Genomic DNA, 15,492 nt, shown 5'->3' on the forward strand with positions numbered 1-15,492 from the left:
GCCGACCACAGACCACTTCGATGGCATGCCAATCAAGGTCTGGCCTGGGCTCTGGGCTGGTCTGGGCTGGGTAAATATTATCACTACAATGCCGCAGAACAATGTAGAAGTCTCCACTCTGCGGAGGAGACAGACAGCCAGACAGCCATCCAGAGGTCATCAATCAAACGGCACTCTCGGGCTAAACCAATCATCCGGCCGTCCAATCACCCAATCGCTCAGGCGTATCACAAAAACAACAACAATTTTCCAATTAAGCGACCAAAAATTTGAGCATATGATGATTATTGACGATAAGAGCCGTGTGGCTCGAAGCGCCCCAAACGTACGTGTATCCAGGAATCCGGCAGGACTCTGGAGTTTCGGGCTGGCAAAATGTGCAAATAAATCGCACAATTGCTGGCTTGCCGGCTGGCTGTCTGTCTGCCCTGTCCGGGTCGACCCGGAACATCTCTGCTATCTGCGAGCATCGAAACTAAAAGTTATCTGCGGCCAAAGCAAACCAAAACAAAGAAACTTTCATTTCCAATTTTCTTGATGTATTAAATTATTTACGCCCTCTTGAGCAGAGGTTTTGTGTGCGTGGCACTCATACGCCTGTGTGTCCAAGTATAAAGATGTACACATTCATCTGTATATCCCCCTATATACACACTCGTACATACCCCCACACGTGCGTCGATGCGAGTACTATATATTGTCCTATATGACATGGCGTTTGAGAGGTACACATGTCTTTGCATTATTAATATTATGTCGGGCAAATAGTTGTATAATTATTCAAACGGAAACTTCAAATAATATATGTATAAAAGGTTCAGAAAAAAACGGTCACAACGGTCTAGATTCGGACATGGAATAAGTCTTTATACTCCAAGTCTTAATATTCCCTGATTTATACAAATTTTATTTTAATAACATTATTATTTTATATTAATTTAAATTTAATTAATTTATTACGAAGACTACTATAAAAGTATGTGGAATGAAAATCCCGCGTTCCTTGCTTTATCTTCTCCTTGAGAACTCCGCCAACTACTTCGGACTTTGGAGAGGGTTCTAGATTTGTTTAAGAAGTACCAAAGGCTTCCAGAACCTCCACCCAGGGACACTTGTCGTCTGGCAGCACGGGTCTTATGGCTACTCAACAGAAAAATACATTTTAGAATTTCTTTAAAACATATCTACTAATGGGACTCACCCTAGACTCTATCGAGCGGACACAAGCACTTTTATGGGGTGCAGCTCCAAGGTACTCAAAGCGAATTTCAATCGAAAGCTATAATCCCATCCTACTCGCTGAAACGGAAACCACGAAAGGAAAGACGGCTGTGGTTTCAGTACACCCTGGCTATATGGAAGATCTAGATTCTGGTTACTGAAAGAAAATTCCAAGCAGAATATTCAAAGCCTCGCCGAGTACTTTGAACTGGAAATAGTCTTGCGGGAGGACATTGCAACCACCCGTGGACCCATTTTGTTTCCCTCATCACCAATTTCTGAGACACTTTCGCCGTCTGTCTTCAGAGACATATAGTTCGGATCGAAGATTAACCAGCCAACTATGGCGGACGTAGGAAAGTGTCTCCGCAAACACTTTTCACTGCGATGCAACTGTCACCAGCTGTTGGGTGCGCTTTCGCAGGCTCCGGAGTGGAGCGGCGGGGTGTGGAGGGGTGTGGGGGCGTTGATTTTCACAGTGGATGCGCTGGCGGCGAGCGAAAAGAAAATTTCTTAACTGTATCCAACTCAATTTCACCCACTGGGCCACTGAGCCAAATGTGCAGCGATCACCTGACGGCATCGACATGAAATCCCCCAGCCAAGGCCCCAGGCCCAGGCCCCAACTGCAGCTCCGTCCCCGGCCTGGCAGATGCAATTTATGATAGCCAATTTGCGGGCAACATCCATTCTCACACGAGCACTCTGTTATGCCAGCACCAATGGACACCACCATCCACGATCCACAGTCCAGGCCCAGGCAGCAGCAGCAGCAGTCGTCGTGCTCTTAATCACTATGTTGCACGCATCATAAAGATGCATTGGTTATTCGGAGCGGTTGTTGCCTCCCGGGGGCCACTGAGTACATAACACTGGCCTCCGAAGATCTGGCCAAACATTCATCCAATAATAACCATTTCGGCTCGTTCAATCTGTTTTTGAAGAAGGTCTTTGAATACTACAAAGAACTATGGGGTTGTTCTACTGTTCGAGACTATAAGATAGCCGAATACTCGAGCTCCATTTCTTATACATATATTCCTAATTATTATCTTTATTCGATATATTTTGATAATTACTTAGTTTTATTGAAAGTTTTCTTCGGCATTCTGGAGCATCTGAAGATAGTAATCTCCCCATCTCCTCCTAAAAGGTGTAGGCCTTTAAAGCGTGTAAAATAAACTCCGTTTTCCAGCCTTCACTGCGATTTCCCCAAGCGATGATTGAATGCTTTGCCGATGAATAAGTAATCATACCCCTGTGGAGAGAACTGAATGCCAGATAGACATCTGCCGTATAGAAATCGAAAAGTACACACTTTCTGGTAGCCCGTCGATCGCGAGAGATCTGAACATGGATGGGCATCCATCCGTGGGTGAGTAACGAAAACATGTCAGAGGCACGGAGGCTGATTACCAAAAAGACCCAGTCGAACGCATAACAAAATATGGATAATGTTAATTGCTGCTAGGAGCTTGATCTGGGTGGGCAGGTCCAAGCAGAAGATACGTCTGCATCCCATTGGGGCACGCCAATTCTTTCCGTTTGAGTGCGCCACCTCCACCGACGCCGGCTTCGACTTCGGCATGATCGCAATTTATAAAAGCATCGGCGGACCAGCGATTTCGCTGCAGTAGCATCCAAAGATTGCTGGCGACTGGCAGCATCACTCTGTTGATAAGCATCGGTCTACAGGATTATCATTAGGATACACACACACCCACACACACACACACACACGCACACAATGAAGCGGTTCGAGTGGCTGCTGATCCTAGCGTGCATCGCGTCCTCCACGGCGGCTACTACCCAACGACGACGGCGGCACAGCATCGTGGAGGCGGCACCTACCACCGCCAGCAACAGCGATTGGAGCCTGGGACTGGGACTCGGTCCGGAGATGAGTCTGGTGCGACGAGTGTACGATGATTGTCAGGACAAGAACGACTTCATTGGCTGCCTCAAGCAGAAGGCGCTGCACGCGCTGTCGCGCGCCCTCGACCAGGAATCCATTAAGATCATGGATGGCCTGGTGCTGGAGAAGCAGAACCAGACCGACACCGAGAGCATCCTGGGCTCCCTCACGGATGCCCGGCAGTTTGGCAGTCTCTCCCCCATAGACCGCGCTCTGCTCGCCAAAGCCGACAAGCTGCTGCGGACCCACACGCTGAAGCTGGACATGGACATGGGCATGGGCATGGAGTCGGGCATGGCGGTGGGACGCGGCCATGATAAGAAGAAGAAACACAAGGATGGTGGCCACATCAAGTATGTGATTGCCGCCTTGCTTACGGCCATGGGTATCGCCGGTCCGCTGGGCCTCAAGGCCCTGGCGGCGATCGCTGGCAAGGCGCTAGTGATCAGCAAGGTGGCCCTGACCATAGCCGGCATCATAGCGCTGAAGAAGCTCTTCTCGCACGACCACAGCGAAGAGACGAGCTTCCAGGTCCACGCAGGCGAACACAATAGGTAAGTCGGCGCCATCTATTCAATTCTGGAGAAGATTCCAGCCAGATAATCGCTCTGCTTGCAGGCGCAACACCTACGTCATTCGACCCGTGTCCAAAACGAACGCCGGCATGGGTGTGACCGCAGCCGGTGGCAGCTCTTCGGTGGATCCATATCGCTACTACTACGAGTCCCAGATGCAGTAACGAGTCCTCGCTTCCGCGGATGTTTGGAGAAATCTTCGCTCATGGCAGCGGAGTCTTGAAGCAGCTAAACTACCAAAGATCCAAACCGAACCGCGCCTGGCAAACAGCCTGGGAAAGCAGGCCCTAACCTTATAGTAGATCTTAAGTTTTAGGATAATCTATTTTACAGTTGAAGCAGCGACGTGCCCTCAGCGGAGGAACCCAGTTATTAGGCAGAGAGCCCTCTAGAGCCCTGACCATTGATCTTAAATAATAAACAAAAAATATTGAGTTGAACCGCAAGAAGATTGATCTTTCATCAGAGTCATTCGGTTCTTAACAGATGGATGTTAAATCTAGTTGGGATAAATATTGAAGAAGCTTTGACTGTCATCTTGGTAGCCAAGATTCTGTACTTAGACGTTTAGAGATCCTTTTTACCAAAGAATGACAATCGTATGGCACAAAGGTAAGCACCTGTCGCTTTAGTTCTCTCACTCGAGGATTACATTAGATGCATTCTAGTAGTACACGTATTAGGCTGAAAATTATAAAAGAAAACAGTAGCTTCATACAAATATAAAAGCTCAGAGCACTGAGGAATGTGAATCAATTGAAGCCCTGAGGAATGTGAATCCATTGAAGCCCTCAGGAATGTGAATCAATCTGAATCATCGGATATCACGTAGCTTGGGCCTTTGGAAGCAGCTCGGACGCTGGTCAGTAGAGTCTGCTGCCTGCCCGAGGAGCGCTGTTCAGGAAATGGAAGGTGTGTATTTTAATATAAGTTCAATTCCAATAATTAAGGACAAAATTGTAGCTCACTGTATTATTCATGGACACGTCTAACTGGGGCTTGGATCGCGTGGTAGCACTCGTTGCAGCAGCACGACCACGAGCTGCTCCGCGACCTCGAGCTGCACGTCCCCGGCCAGTGGTTGTTGCAGTGGATGAGTTGGCTTCATCTTTCGTTGCAAAAACAGAGGTCTCATCCTTCGGCCGGACGCCACGAGCATCTAGCATTTTGAGCAGATCATCGTGCTTGTGGCGTTCTCTGAAGCACTGGAGCCCATCATCGATGTTCTCGTCGTTGGGCATTGACTCCATCAAATGTTCCACTGCCTTTTCCTTATAGAATCTGAGAGGAAGATTATTCCGTATGAACTTTTAAACAGGGACACGGATCTCTTGATAATTTCTTACTGACTTGACAATATTTTCGGCCGCATTGGCGTCCCGACGTTCTACCAGGCGATAGGTCATCTCTGCCAGTGCCTTAGAGTGGAGCAGCTTCAGTGGCTTCTTGGTTTTGGCCTCGTCGAAATAGCGATCCACCAATTCCTCCACGCGAGTGGCATTCTCCGCCTCCTGAAACACGCAACAAAATATATGTTTTAGAGATCCGAATAGAGCTAAGTCGACATACCAGGGCGCGCCTCATGGCCTCCTTGTCCAGTTTGACGGTTTCGCCCTTGGTGCGCTTCACCAGCTTGCTGAACTGCACCACATCCTGGGCGTTCGCCACTCGCGTGCTGAACATCTGGCTAAAACGAATAGTGTTGAACATGCAGGACTCATCGGTGTAGAGCAGGCGCAACCGTATCAAGGGTAGATGCGGCTGCTTCGGATGACCCGTGAGCTGGGCCTTGGCCTTTTCGATCATGGACTCCACGCGCTCCTGGGCGAATTTGTACACTTTTGTGGAAGCGTCGCCCTCGTTCAGGCCCAGCTCTTCGGCCTTGTCGGGCAGTACAATTGAATCGTATACAAACGGACGCACCGACTGCAACGGCAGCTCCTTCAGCTTGAACTTGGTCTTGTAGATCTCCAGCAGGCCGACGTGCTTCTTTTTGGCCTCGCCCTCCGACAAGGAGGTGGGCACCGATGAGCCCGGCTGGGACACGTAGAAGCCTTTCTTCGCATTCGACTCTGGCTCAATGCGGCAGTCGTGCTCGTGCCCCCAGATCACCAAGTGCAGAAAGTCCGGCAGAAGATCCTCTGGCAAGTAGTTCTTGGGTCCCCGATCTGCGCGATTCTGATGAACGACCATCAGGTGGAACCAGTCCTCCTGCTCGGCTTCGCCATCACCGCCACCGCCATTGCCGCTGTTGCCGGGACACTCGATAGTCACCTTGAAGTCCTTAAAGAGACGCGCTAGGCGACCGTCATGGATGTGGCTCAGGCCATACAGCGCTAGCTGGCTCTCGCCCTTGCGGATAAGAATCGGGCTTATCTCGAGCTTGGTAAGGTCCGTCCACCGGCCAAAGTAGTTCACCAGCCCGGACGTGCTCAGCAGATCCAACGAACTGAGTCGTCCGAAGCCACTCGGATCATCGTGATTGCCGTGAATGGAGAAGACTGGAATGGCAATGTTCAGATTGGGATCCTCGTAGTTCACCGACTGGTTGACGGCATTGTAGAAGCACAGTGACTGGTCGCTGAGTATCTCCAGGGACACCGGCTTATCCCCGAACGTATAGCGACGCAATAGCTCGATGCACCTGTGGAGCCACAGACTGCTTGTACTTGTACTCATCGTCAGTGTCTGGAAATGTACTCACTTGTGCATGGCATTCTGACTGGGCACTGCATCGTGGAACAAGTCTCCACCCAGCAATATCATGTCCACATCCTCGGCCACGGCCAGCTCCAGAATCTCCTCGAAGGCGGTGAAACTGTCCTCGCCGCGTACGGCGTCCTTCTCGCCGTAGCCCAAGTGGTTATCGGTGGCCACCATAATGCGGATGACATTGTCGGCATCCTGTTCCGCGGCACTGCTATCTGCCATGGCTATATTTTAACCGCGCTTGATACAAATAATTGCAAACAATTTATGCCGCTGAATTTCGCAATAGACAATATCGATATCATGTATCGATGACACTATCGTTAGAGCTAAAAACCTATCGATTGCGCGCGAATTCGAGCTGCTATATATTAAAACTCTTATCATTTGCAAAAACATACACTTTCACCCTATTTATAAATCGTCATGTTTATTGATACATAATTATGTAACTGTATAAATATTTAATAAATTTGTATAAATCTCCCGCGTTTGGATTAATGTAAATCTTTGTAAATCACCTATTGCTAAATTGTCTATGAAAGTTCATTGTGTGCCCTGTATGCCAGAGTGTAATGGCAACTTCACATTATTGCTTATTGCTTATTGCTGCGCCCGCCATTCCGATCACAGCCCTTCGGTCTTCGCTTCAGTCCAGGTAGTTCTCATCAGATCGATCAGTCCAGGTATGGCAAGATAACTTGATGTATTACGGCTCTGTTGGTGTGCCATCCCAAATGATGGACATGCGGTTTGACTATGATGATAAGTTTACCGGCCTCTTGGAGCGTCCTAGTGCCGATCAAGTCGTCAGTGAAGAGCTTTCGCTTGTTGAACGGAATCACGTCCAAGTCCTCGTCGTAGTAGGCAAAGTGGCTAATAAAAAGGAAGAAGGTTTATTAAGATTCAGAGTGTATCTTGATTCCTTACCTGGATTGCCAGGGCGTTATTACATCGTCGTTGGGGCCGCCGACCATGACCAGATTGCTGAGACGCACCATGCCCATTTTGAAGGAGGTGGAGTTGGAGGACTGCTTCTCATTGTTGATCAGCGGCAGGAATTCGCTGTATTTAAAATACAGTGACTGTTTATGCGGGTCGTTCCAGTACCCGCCCACCGATGTGTGCTGCCCTACCGTTGTGTAGAATAGCTCAAAGGCGGTCTTCGCCGCCAGATCCGGAAATATCAGATGCAGGAAGCTGGCTGGAAAACCACATAACATTTAGCTTTTTGTTGATTGTACATTTAACGGAGACTCACTTCCGTATTGACCCGCTTGAGGCGAAGATAGGGAAATGAAGGTCTTTACATTGTGATCGGGCAGACTTTGGATGGCCGCACGGGCCAAGAGTCCGCCCTGGGAGTAGCCTGTAATAAATATCGATTGATTGAGTAATCCTCTCTAGACTCTAGACTCTCTGTACTTTCTGTAGACTCACCCAACACATTGATTCCTTCCGGGTGCTTTTTACCAACATCGCTCAAATAATCCCGAATCTGCTCGACCTGCCGCCAGGCATTCTCCAGGCTGTACCACCCGCTGAATTTGTCGCAGTTGTAGACGATTGTGCCCCGATGGAGCTGCGGATTAAGGAAAAACAATTCTATTACGTTTTTTGCTTCGACTTTGAACTTTTCATTGAGCGTAAACAACCTCTTCGATTTCCCGCACCAAAAAGTCCATTGAATCCGCGCCCGACAGGATTCCATGGAGTATCACAACCGGCCTGTATGCATCAGCAAAGCAGACGAACACAGCCAGCAAGAGCCTTAGCCTCATATTTCCTTAATAATAGTATCTAATTCAGGAGCTGTTGTTGTTGTTAGGATTGTCGATACTATATCGATATATTGAAATATTTTTGTTATTGATACGATATTTTCAGTGCGATATTTCTGTCGACAATTATATCACAAATCGATATTTTCAGAATATAGAATATCTGGATTATAAGTGCTTACCAAAAAACAGATCAAATTTTTCATTGGATCCTGCCATGACAAACATTTCCTTTGTTTTCCACTTCCCCAGGGTATGCGGATCTTTACAAATTGGATTTTGCCAACGGTAGAAAACGTATGTGAAATGCGTCTGAAACGATCATGACGTTGACATGTGAATGCTTAAGCAAGGCAAATTATGAAAAGGTATGTATACAAACTAAAAAATAAAATGGTTAGGCGGTAATTTCGAATTTTAATTCAAGCATTTTTGTAAATCAAAACAAACTATTGTTTTGTTTCAAAATAGGTTATAGATAATTTTATTTTAATACTCGTATCATTAGAAATTAATTTTCATTTATTAAAAAATTTAGGTGTCTACCTGCCGAGCTTAACTTAGCTCTAATGGAAAAAAAGTCGATTTAATCATTAGAGTTCAACCATTATTAACCGATTAACCCAATACTTATATGGATTTTAAGTGCATATAATGAGGTACCACTTGTATCTGATTGTTTAAACTTTGGTTCCATACGTTTCTTTGTTGTTTATAAGAAGTCAAGACAATAAATTGGGTTGTGCCGGCCAGCAGTATTTGCCTTTACAGAAACTGGCTTGACAAATGGTAGTGTAGAAGGAGGAGTATCCTGGGTGCGACTGTACTTTGTTCAAAAAATCTATAGATACATACACATATCAATCAATCTCTCATCTTTGTTGATTTGAACCTTAAAGGACCCATACAATGTTTCATCTTAGATTGATCGCCCGTCGGGATGTATCCTTTACATGGGAGAAGGAAACAGAAACGAATGACTATTTTCCAACTGAAGAAGGATGAATGAATAAACAAAGAATCTGTTTAACCTCCATTAGGGAATATCCATTGAATTCTTATAAGAGACTACTCTTAGCTTTCTTCATTTGCTTGCCCGACTTTCATTTGGTTTATAAGGGATTTCCAATGTCATTCAAGTAATTCTGAATCCCTTATCTAAATAAACCAAGTCTTAAAATAATGCTCGTTTATTCACTCATCATCTTATACAATCGCTATGTACTTTGCACTATTGTGTCTTGCATTTTGTGTTAAATCTAGGTGCAGCATTCCTCGTTTCAGTATTAATATCTACTATGCCTTGTGTCCGGACCAAAGCCAAACCAAACAAGAGACGTGGGAATAGGCAGCGGTAACTGCTCGTTTCTTACTCGCTGACGGATCTGTCTGTACACAATTCAGTTTGTTTTCTTAAGGATCGAAAACAAGAGGTGACTTCAAGGTATATCAAATATGACAACACTTAACATTTTAGGCTTAGGCTAGGGGCGGTAGGTCGTACCGTTTGTTAAAGAGTTTCGTTTCGATCTAGATTTGTCGCGATTCGGGATTCATTCTGCAGCTGCTTCGGTCTCTTATCTAGTAATAGAAATCCTCAACTTGTTCGGGCGACGTTCGGAGGATGAAGGCCGGCAGGAGCCTTCACCCTGCAACTTCTTCGCTGACAAAATCCAGCTTGACCACCTCCGCCGGCAGGCATTCCTCGACATCGACCTCGTTCTCCTGCACATTGATTCGATTCAGAGTCATCGAAACGTCCGGCCCGCACTTGAGACCCGTGCTGGCTGATGTGGAGGGGGTGGATGTTGTACTAACCACATCGTCGGCAATGGCCACCGGGCCCACCGCCCCCGTGCTCGGCGACAATACTGTGGTGACCGACGACGGCACGACTATTTGCGTTGAGACGGACGTTGCCACCGAGTGAACCGGAAGCACAAGCGACTGGGGCTGTTGCGCCGCCGCCGTTGTCGACGTGGGCTGCTGTATAATGATATTCTCCGTGATTGTCGGCGTGTTGGCTGCCGCTGCTGCTGCCGCGGCCGCCGCCAGAGCAGCCGCCTTTTGCTGCTGCATTTGCTGGAACTGCTTGATGGTCACCGTCGTCGTTGTTGTCTGCGGCAGTTGCTGCTGATGCTGCTGTAGGAGGATCTGCTTGGGTTGCGTCACCAGCTGCACATGCTGGATACTGGCAGACATGTTCGAGTTCTGCGGCTGATGCTGATGCTGGTGCTGCTGTAGGGGTAGTTGCTGTACAGTCTGTGTCTTAAATACTTGAGGTTGGTGCTGATGGGACTGCTGGAGCTGGGGCGCTGTCGGCAGCTGCTGCTGCTGGATGACGGGCAGCTGGGGGACTGTTTGAATGACGTGATGCACCTGTTGGACAGGGACTTGCTTGGCAGGGATGCCGGCGTCCTCGAAGGCCTTCTTCTTCAGGGCTTGCCGTATCTGAGAGCTGCAAGAAGTGTGGGATGGGATAGCATTTTGTTAGTGTGCTGGGCCCCAGTATCGCCATGTTCTCTCGCTATGAGCACTTACACTGTACGGTTCTTAATGCTAAGACTGATTTTGCTAAGGTCGTCCGAGAAGCGCATAATCGACGAGTGCAACATGTCGATTTCCTCGTCCGTCCATTTACTGGGCGCCACATAGCGAGGGAACATGCAAAAACACCTTGATTAGCGCCTGGCGATCGAAAACAGACTCGGAACCGGCTTCAGAGCACACTTACCCGGACGGCGATTCGGCATTTGGATGCAGTTGCATGGTGAGGTCGCCCAATCTGCTGAAAGCTTGTCCGGCGGCCGTGAAAATCTCCCCAACCTGCGGATAAAAATGTCGTTTCACTTGGTGCAACATGGTGCAGCTGCGGGTAATTGCAACTCGTCTGCCGGCAGCTGTTGTTGTCGGCATTTACGTGCTTTGCAAATTCAAAACATACGCGCCCTCCGCCCCTGTCATGGAACAACAAATTTCCCACTCGAAGGAGGGAGACGAATGACACTTGAGGCACCGTGCCGCCACTTTCCCGCACAAATCAAATGCCGCCCACGGCGTTAGATTTGGTGTTTCACGTGGGGGCAGACGATATGACTGCGTTGCACCTACCTTTGTTGCCGAGTTCATGGCTGATTGCGTCGAATTAGCTAATTTTTTGCTATAATTTTCTGTTTTGCTTTAGCAAAACCTATGCTGCCTTTTCCAACACTCCAGCGGTGTGACCGCGGATTTATCGTTAAAATATACCGTCCGACCCTAAGAAATATACCAAAAAATACCGTCTCATTTTAAAAATATACCGTAAATATACTGACTAATTCAAGTTCTATATTCTTCGATTTTTATATTCCGTGTAATATTACTAGCGAGATAGCTGCTAGTAGCCCTGCTCACATAATTTTATCCTATTAATGAATTTATTTTCTACTTGACTGGCTTATTTTAAATACTTGACTTTGATTGTTTTTGCCTCAATTTTGGGTCCATAAAGCAATATAGCGTCTCGTATGATGAAAAACTGAACTTAACCCTCTTAAGCCCCCTTTATTTAAATAATTCAACTACTTGAGGTAAACGGCGGAAATATTAACAATTGTAAATTCTTCTTGAGGATTCATGAATAAAATGATTAAATTTGCATTTTTTTCGGTGGAAAATTGAAATACCCCTTGGCTTATAATAGGTTAATCGTTCTTCGTCAAGGATTGGAAACCATATTGCTCAATTTTGATGTTCCGTCGAATATAATTAGCTTGATAGAACAATTAGCCATGCGCACATAGTTTTATACGATTGATTAATCAATTTTCTACTTAACTGGCTTATTCTAAATACTTGCTTTTGGTGGATTTTGCGTAAAAAAAATGTTTTAGCGAACAATGGGTCAAACAAAAAATTCGAATAGGGACATTGATGCGCTGAAAAATCCCTCCACGAAAAAGAGAGAAAGTCGCACTATCGATACTATCGACTAGACGCGAGTGGTGTGCGCCAAATATAAATTGTTTGAAAGTGAATGAGCGAAAAGGATTTAAATGCAATCTATTAGAATAAATGATACACGTAGGTACAATTTGTGAGCGAAAATTTAAAAAACCTGCATATGGAAGTTTCTATACCCTAAATAACGCAAACAGTCACCAACATATCGTCAATTTACCCACTTGATACCAGGGCTGCATCAACTGCTCTCTTGCCTCCGTTTATGCGTGAGCACCTGTCGAAGATTTATTTTAGCATTTATTATACTATATAACAAACAAAAATAAATAAACATATATTTTAAAAATGACTTAAAAGCAAAAAAATAAATAAATTCAACTGAACTGAACACGCCTTTATGGTCAGCGCAAAAAATTGTGAGGAATTTCAAAGCATTCCATTAAAGTACGGCGCGCGACGCTCATCGTGGACGGCTCTTCGACGATTCCTCCGCCGGTCGGACTCAATTCTTGTGGATTTCTGGAAAAGAAAGAAGTCTTTGCATAAGATCCTAGATATTAAATGGGTTTATCCAATGCCTACGCGATCTGGAGGAGTGGTAGACGTACTCTCCACAACTTCCTTCACAGTGTCGCTTGTAAGCTCAGCCGTATTTGTTTTCTGAAAAAACAAAAACACATCTATTCGTTCATTTCAAAGAGATGAAAGTGCATATTCTCTTACTACTCCCAACTCGTTTAGTTTTTGATTGGCTTCTTCGAGAGTAAATTTTTTCTCATAAACTGCATTCTTTTCCATAAGTTGAGCTACTTGTTTTTGACTCTCCTCAATTTCCTGGCGCATTTTCCGACATTTCCTATTGGTTTCTGCGAGGCTTTCTTTTTTCTGGTCCAAAGCGTCCCGGAAGGAATCACGTTCTGCCTGCACGCATTGGAGTTGAGCCTCTAGTTGGGAATTATGTTCGACCTTCGCTTGTAACGCGCACAACTGCGTTTTCTGTAAATAACTTGTATTTCTCTGAAAAACAGGCATCTGTGAGATTACTTAAGGACGATTGAAGGGAAAGTTTCGCTTACCAGTTCCGCACGCAGCTTCCCGCATTCTTCGAGACGACGGTTCTTGCTAGTTAAACGATTTCTTAGTTGCTCTATTTTATCTAGATATTCCAGCTTAAGGGCGTTCAGTTCATCTGTTTTTATTTGTTCAATGGCATCTACCGCATATCGGGCATTCTTCAGAGTTTCTTCAAGAGTCTTGATACGATCTCTGTCACGCTTTAGAGTTTGTTCAAGAGTCTCGATGCGATCTCTGGCACTTTTTAGGTCTTCTTCAACAGTCTGGATGTCTCCGTTGTTCTGCAGGGACTCTTCAGCCTTGGTGCTGCGCTCGACGAGCTTCGCATTGGTTTCCTGTAGCTGGTCGATGCGTTGGACGTCGTCTGCCAACTTCTCTGCTTGTCTTTCCAGGAGCAGCTGCTTCTGGCTGGCTTTCGACTGGAGCTCCACCTGCTTTACCTCCATGGACATGCAACGTTTGTTAAGCTCCTTAATTTCCGTACACAGTGCATCCCGTTCGTTTTGCAGGACGTCGCATTTCTGTACACTTTTCCCTAGATGATTGTACATTTCGTCATACTCCCTACTCATGCGCCAAAAGATCGTCTGCACATCCGCCAGTTCTTCCTTAAGAGCATCTATCTGGGCCTCGGTTTTGGGAGCTTCCAAGATCTGACGCTGCGCCTCCTCCACTCGCTCCCTCAGAGTGACAATCTCAACCTGCAGTCTGTTGTTGTCAGCGTCCAGCTGCACGACCTGCTCTTCAGAAGCACTCGACGTTCGTCGCAGATCCTCGTACTCTTGTTGCAGCTTCTGGTACTTCTGGTGTAAATTATAGTCTGTTGCCATGCTCTGTATGACCTTCTGCTGGCTCTGCCACATCTGCTCCAGACCATCGTACTTCTCCTGCAATACATTGTCCGCACGAGCGGTGGATATTGGACTGCTGAAGCATTTGCAGTCCACCGACTTTTCGGAAAACTGGCACATGGCCAGGGTATAAGCCAACTGAACGTCTTCCAGCTTTTTCCGGGTCTCGACGATGTCCGTTTGCAGCTGATCGCACTCACGCTGGGTTGTCTCCGTGCACTTGGATTTGCCATCGGCCAGAAGGCGTTCAAGCTCCAGACACTTGGTGCAGATTCTCTCGCAGCTTGACTCCAGCTCGGGGCAAATGGAGCGCATCTGCTCTTCCTGGCTGTTACGCAGAACATCGCGGGACAGTTCGTTGAGAGTTTTCTGCAGATTTTCTATGGACAAGTCCTTCTGTGACTGCGGCGAAAGCAAATCGGTTTCGTATGACACGTACTGGTGCTTCATCTCGAGGCTTTCCTTCTCCAGCTTCTGTATGGACTGTCCCAGCTGCTCCTCGTTCGTCTCGATCTGGTTTCGATCGACCACCATCTCTTGCAGGGCTTTGCAGCTGGAATTAACAAGAATTGAATACTCAAAAATAGAGAAGTTTTCGGAAAATTGTCAGGCAATAGCTGGGTTCAGAGCTCTTTAACAGATACTACTTTATGTTTATGTTTCCCCCGTGGCTGCATTTCGGCCAGCTCCAACCGACTCGGGGGGAAACATTGTTGTGGGGAGGACGGGGACGCCCTATAAATAGAAGCAGTCGCTCGCGTACTGCATTCAGGTTGGTTGGAGCTGCCTCTCTCCCTCTCACCGACAGATACATACTCACGCGGGGCTACTGGCGGTAATGCTAATGAGCCAATCTTTGTATATGTGGGCATCACTGTTACATCACTGTCGAATACGCCTTGAGGCAGCAGTAGGTGCAACGACGTCACCGATCACCAAAATCAAACGCAATAAGCATTGGAGCAGACGGCGGAGCGCTGGACTGTGATCTGGTGTGTGGCGACGGCCACAATGAGCTTGGGGCCAGGCAGCATTTTGGAATAGCAAATTATTAAGAAGTTTCGGAATTATCAAGTTTGCTTTATCGCTTCTGCTCGTCGGGGCCGCACACTCCGATCGGCAGGGCCGACGTCATCACTTCGAGCCGAATCTATCAGTGAAGCGGGCTAAAATCAGCAAATGGCCAACACCTTGCCCTCTCGCACACACTATGGAGAGGGTCGGGTTCTTCTTCTTGCCTCTTGTTGTTTGTTTTTGTTCTCAATTCTCTTTTCGACCGAAGTTCGCGCTGAGAAGAAGAGGAGTGGAAGAATCGGAGATCGGCTGTGGCCTGTCGATAACGATTTATGCTTGTGGCGCGCTGGCGGAGATTTTTTAGTCGGAGTTTGCAAGTGGCCCGAGCATATTTTATTACTAACCAT

General features: G+C 46.8%; 5 protein-coding genes across 7 annotated transcripts; 1 reads left to right on the forward strand and 4 right to left on the reverse strand.

Moving 5' to 3' along the window:
- Positions 1 to 2,491: 2,491 nt before the first annotated feature.
- Positions 2,492 to 4,099, forward strand: LOC108161870. The gene is made up of 2 exons (XM_017296261.2): positions 2,492 to 3,690; positions 3,755 to 4,099. The coding sequence occupies exons 1-2, from the start codon at positions 2,969 to 2,971 to the stop codon at positions 3,873 to 3,875; spliced, it is 843 nt and encodes a 280-aa protein (XP_017151750.1). The 5' UTR covers positions 2,492 to 2,968; the 3' UTR covers positions 3,876 to 4,099.
- Positions 4,100 to 4,141: 42 nt separating this feature from the next.
- LOC108161867 (double-strand break repair protein MRE11) lies at positions 4,142 to 6,720 on the reverse strand. Its single transcript, XM_017296259.2, has 5 exons — positions 6,416 to 6,720; positions 5,281 to 6,355; positions 5,062 to 5,222; positions 4,680 to 4,992; positions 4,142 to 4,605 (listed from the first exon to the last, which is right to left on the reverse strand). The coding sequence occupies exons 1-5, from the start codon at positions 6,640 to 6,642 to the stop codon at positions 4,516 to 4,518; spliced, it is 1,866 nt and encodes a 621-aa protein (XP_017151748.1). The 5' UTR covers positions 6,643 to 6,720; the 3' UTR covers positions 4,142 to 4,515.
- A 110-nt stretch (positions 6,721 to 6,830) lies between these two features.
- Positions 6,831 to 8,259, reverse strand: LOC108163970 (lysosomal thioesterase PPT2 homolog). Its single transcript, XM_017299526.1, has 5 exons — positions 8,076 to 8,259; positions 7,861 to 8,002; positions 7,682 to 7,789; positions 7,351 to 7,624; positions 6,831 to 7,296 (listed from the first exon to the last, which is right to left on the reverse strand). The coding sequence occupies exons 1-5, from the start codon at positions 8,199 to 8,201 to the stop codon at positions 7,098 to 7,100; spliced, it is 849 nt and encodes a 282-aa protein (XP_017155015.1). The 5' UTR covers positions 8,202 to 8,259; the 3' UTR covers positions 6,831 to 7,097.
- A 1,116-nt stretch (positions 8,260 to 9,375) lies between these two features.
- On the reverse strand, positions 9,376 to 11,433 carry LOC108163770 (regulatory protein zeste). Of its 2 annotated transcripts, XM_017299246.2 has the most exons (4): positions 11,313 to 11,433; positions 10,936 to 11,027; positions 10,743 to 10,841; positions 9,376 to 10,659 (listed from the first exon to the last, which is right to left on the reverse strand). In XM_017299246.2, exons 1-4 carry the CDS (start codon positions 11,328 to 11,330, stop codon positions 9,846 to 9,848), a joined length of 1,023 nt encoding a protein of 340 aa, XP_017154735.1. In that variant the 5' UTR covers positions 11,331 to 11,433; the 3' UTR covers positions 9,376 to 9,845. The 2 variants fall into 2 exon arrangements, with proteins under 2 accessions (XP_017154735.1, XP_017154736.1); XM_017299247.2 differs by lacking the exon at positions 10,743 to 10,841.
- A 997-nt stretch (positions 11,434 to 12,430) lies between these two features.
- Positions 12,431 to 15,327, reverse strand: LOC108163828 (myosin-7). Of its 2 annotated transcripts, none has more exons than XM_017299327.2 (5): positions 14,888 to 15,327; positions 13,223 to 14,624; positions 12,870 to 13,163; positions 12,729 to 12,806; positions 12,431 to 12,665 (listed from the first exon to the last, which is right to left on the reverse strand). In XM_017299327.2, exons 1-5 carry the CDS (start codon positions 14,941 to 14,943, stop codon positions 12,573 to 12,575), a joined length of 1,923 nt encoding a protein of 640 aa, XP_017154816.1. In that variant the 5' UTR covers positions 14,944 to 15,327; the 3' UTR covers positions 12,431 to 12,572. The 2 variants fall into 2 exon arrangements, with proteins under 2 accessions (XP_017154816.1, XP_017154818.1); XM_017299329.2 differs by having other exon boundaries at positions 14,892 to 15,326.
- Positions 15,328 to 15,492: the final 165 nt, after the last annotated feature.

Source organism: Drosophila miranda, chromosome 4 (assembly GCF_003369915.1).
Source record: "Drosophila miranda strain MSH22 chromosome 4, D.miranda_PacBio2.1, whole genome shotgun sequence".
In the NCBI taxonomy this organism is placed as follows: domain Eukaryota; kingdom Metazoa; phylum Arthropoda; class Insecta; order Diptera; family Drosophilidae; genus Drosophila; species Drosophila miranda.

What these genes read in the sequence shown, in the direction of transcription:
- LOC108163970 (XM_017299526.1), bottom strand. Translation starts at nt 8,201, where the DNA reads ATGAGGCTAAGGCTCTTGCTGGCTGTGTTCGTCTGCTTTGCTGATGCA. An exon ending in TGGTGCGGGAAATCGAAGAG is followed by an intron (nt 8,003 to 8,075) that starts GTTGTTTACGCT and finishes CTTAATCCGCAG; the next exon opens with CTCCATCGGGGCACAATCGT. An exon ending in TCAAGCGGGTCAATACGGAA is followed by an intron (nt 7,625 to 7,681) that starts GTGAGTCTCCGT and finishes GTGGTTTTCCAG; the next exon opens with CCAGCTTCCTGCATCTGATA.
- LOC108163828 (XM_017299327.2), bottom strand. Translation starts at nt 14,943, where the DNA reads ATGCCCACATATACAAAGATTGGCTCATTAGCATTACCGCCAGTAGCC. An exon ending in CCGCCAGTAGCCCCGCGTGA is followed by an intron (nt 14,625 to 14,887) that starts GTATGTATCTGT and finishes TGTTAATTCCAG; the next exon opens with CTGCAAAGCCCTGCAAGAGA. An exon ending in GGAAGCTGCGTGCGGAACTG is followed by an intron (nt 13,164 to 13,222) that starts GTAAGCGAAACT and finishes CCTGTTTTTCAG; the next exon opens with AGAAATACAAGTTATTTACA.
- LOC108161870 (XM_017296261.2), top strand. Translation starts at nt 2,969, where the DNA reads ATGAAGCGGTTCGAGTGGCTGCTGATCCTAGCGTGCATCGCGTCCTCC. An exon ending in CACGCAGGCGAACACAATAG is followed by an intron (nt 3,691 to 3,754) that starts GTAAGTCGGCGC and finishes CTCTGCTTGCAG; the next exon opens with GCGCAACACCTACGTCATTC.
- LOC108161867 (XM_017296259.2), bottom strand. Translation starts at nt 6,642, where the DNA reads ATGGCAGATAGCAGTGCCGCGGAACAGGATGCCGACAATGTCATCCGC. An exon ending in AGTCAGAATGCCATGCACAA is followed by an intron (nt 6,356 to 6,415) that starts GTGAGTACATTT and finishes GTGGCTCCACAG; the next exon opens with GTGCATCGAGCTATTGCGTC. An exon ending in AGGCCATGAGGCGCGCCCTG is followed by an intron (nt 5,223 to 5,280) that starts GTATGTCGACTT and finishes TGCGTGTTTCAG; the next exon opens with GAGGCGGAGAATGCCACTCG.
- LOC108163770 (XM_017299246.2), bottom strand. An exon ending in AATGCCGAATCGCCGTCCGG is followed by an intron (nt 10,842 to 10,935) that starts GTAAGTGTGCTC and finishes TGTGGCGCCCAG; the next exon opens with TAAATGGACGGACGAGGAAA. An exon ending in AGCATTAAGAACCGTACAGT is followed by an intron (nt 10,660 to 10,742) that starts GTAAGTGCTCAT and finishes CACTTCTTGCAG; the next exon opens with CTCTCAGATACGGCAAGCCC.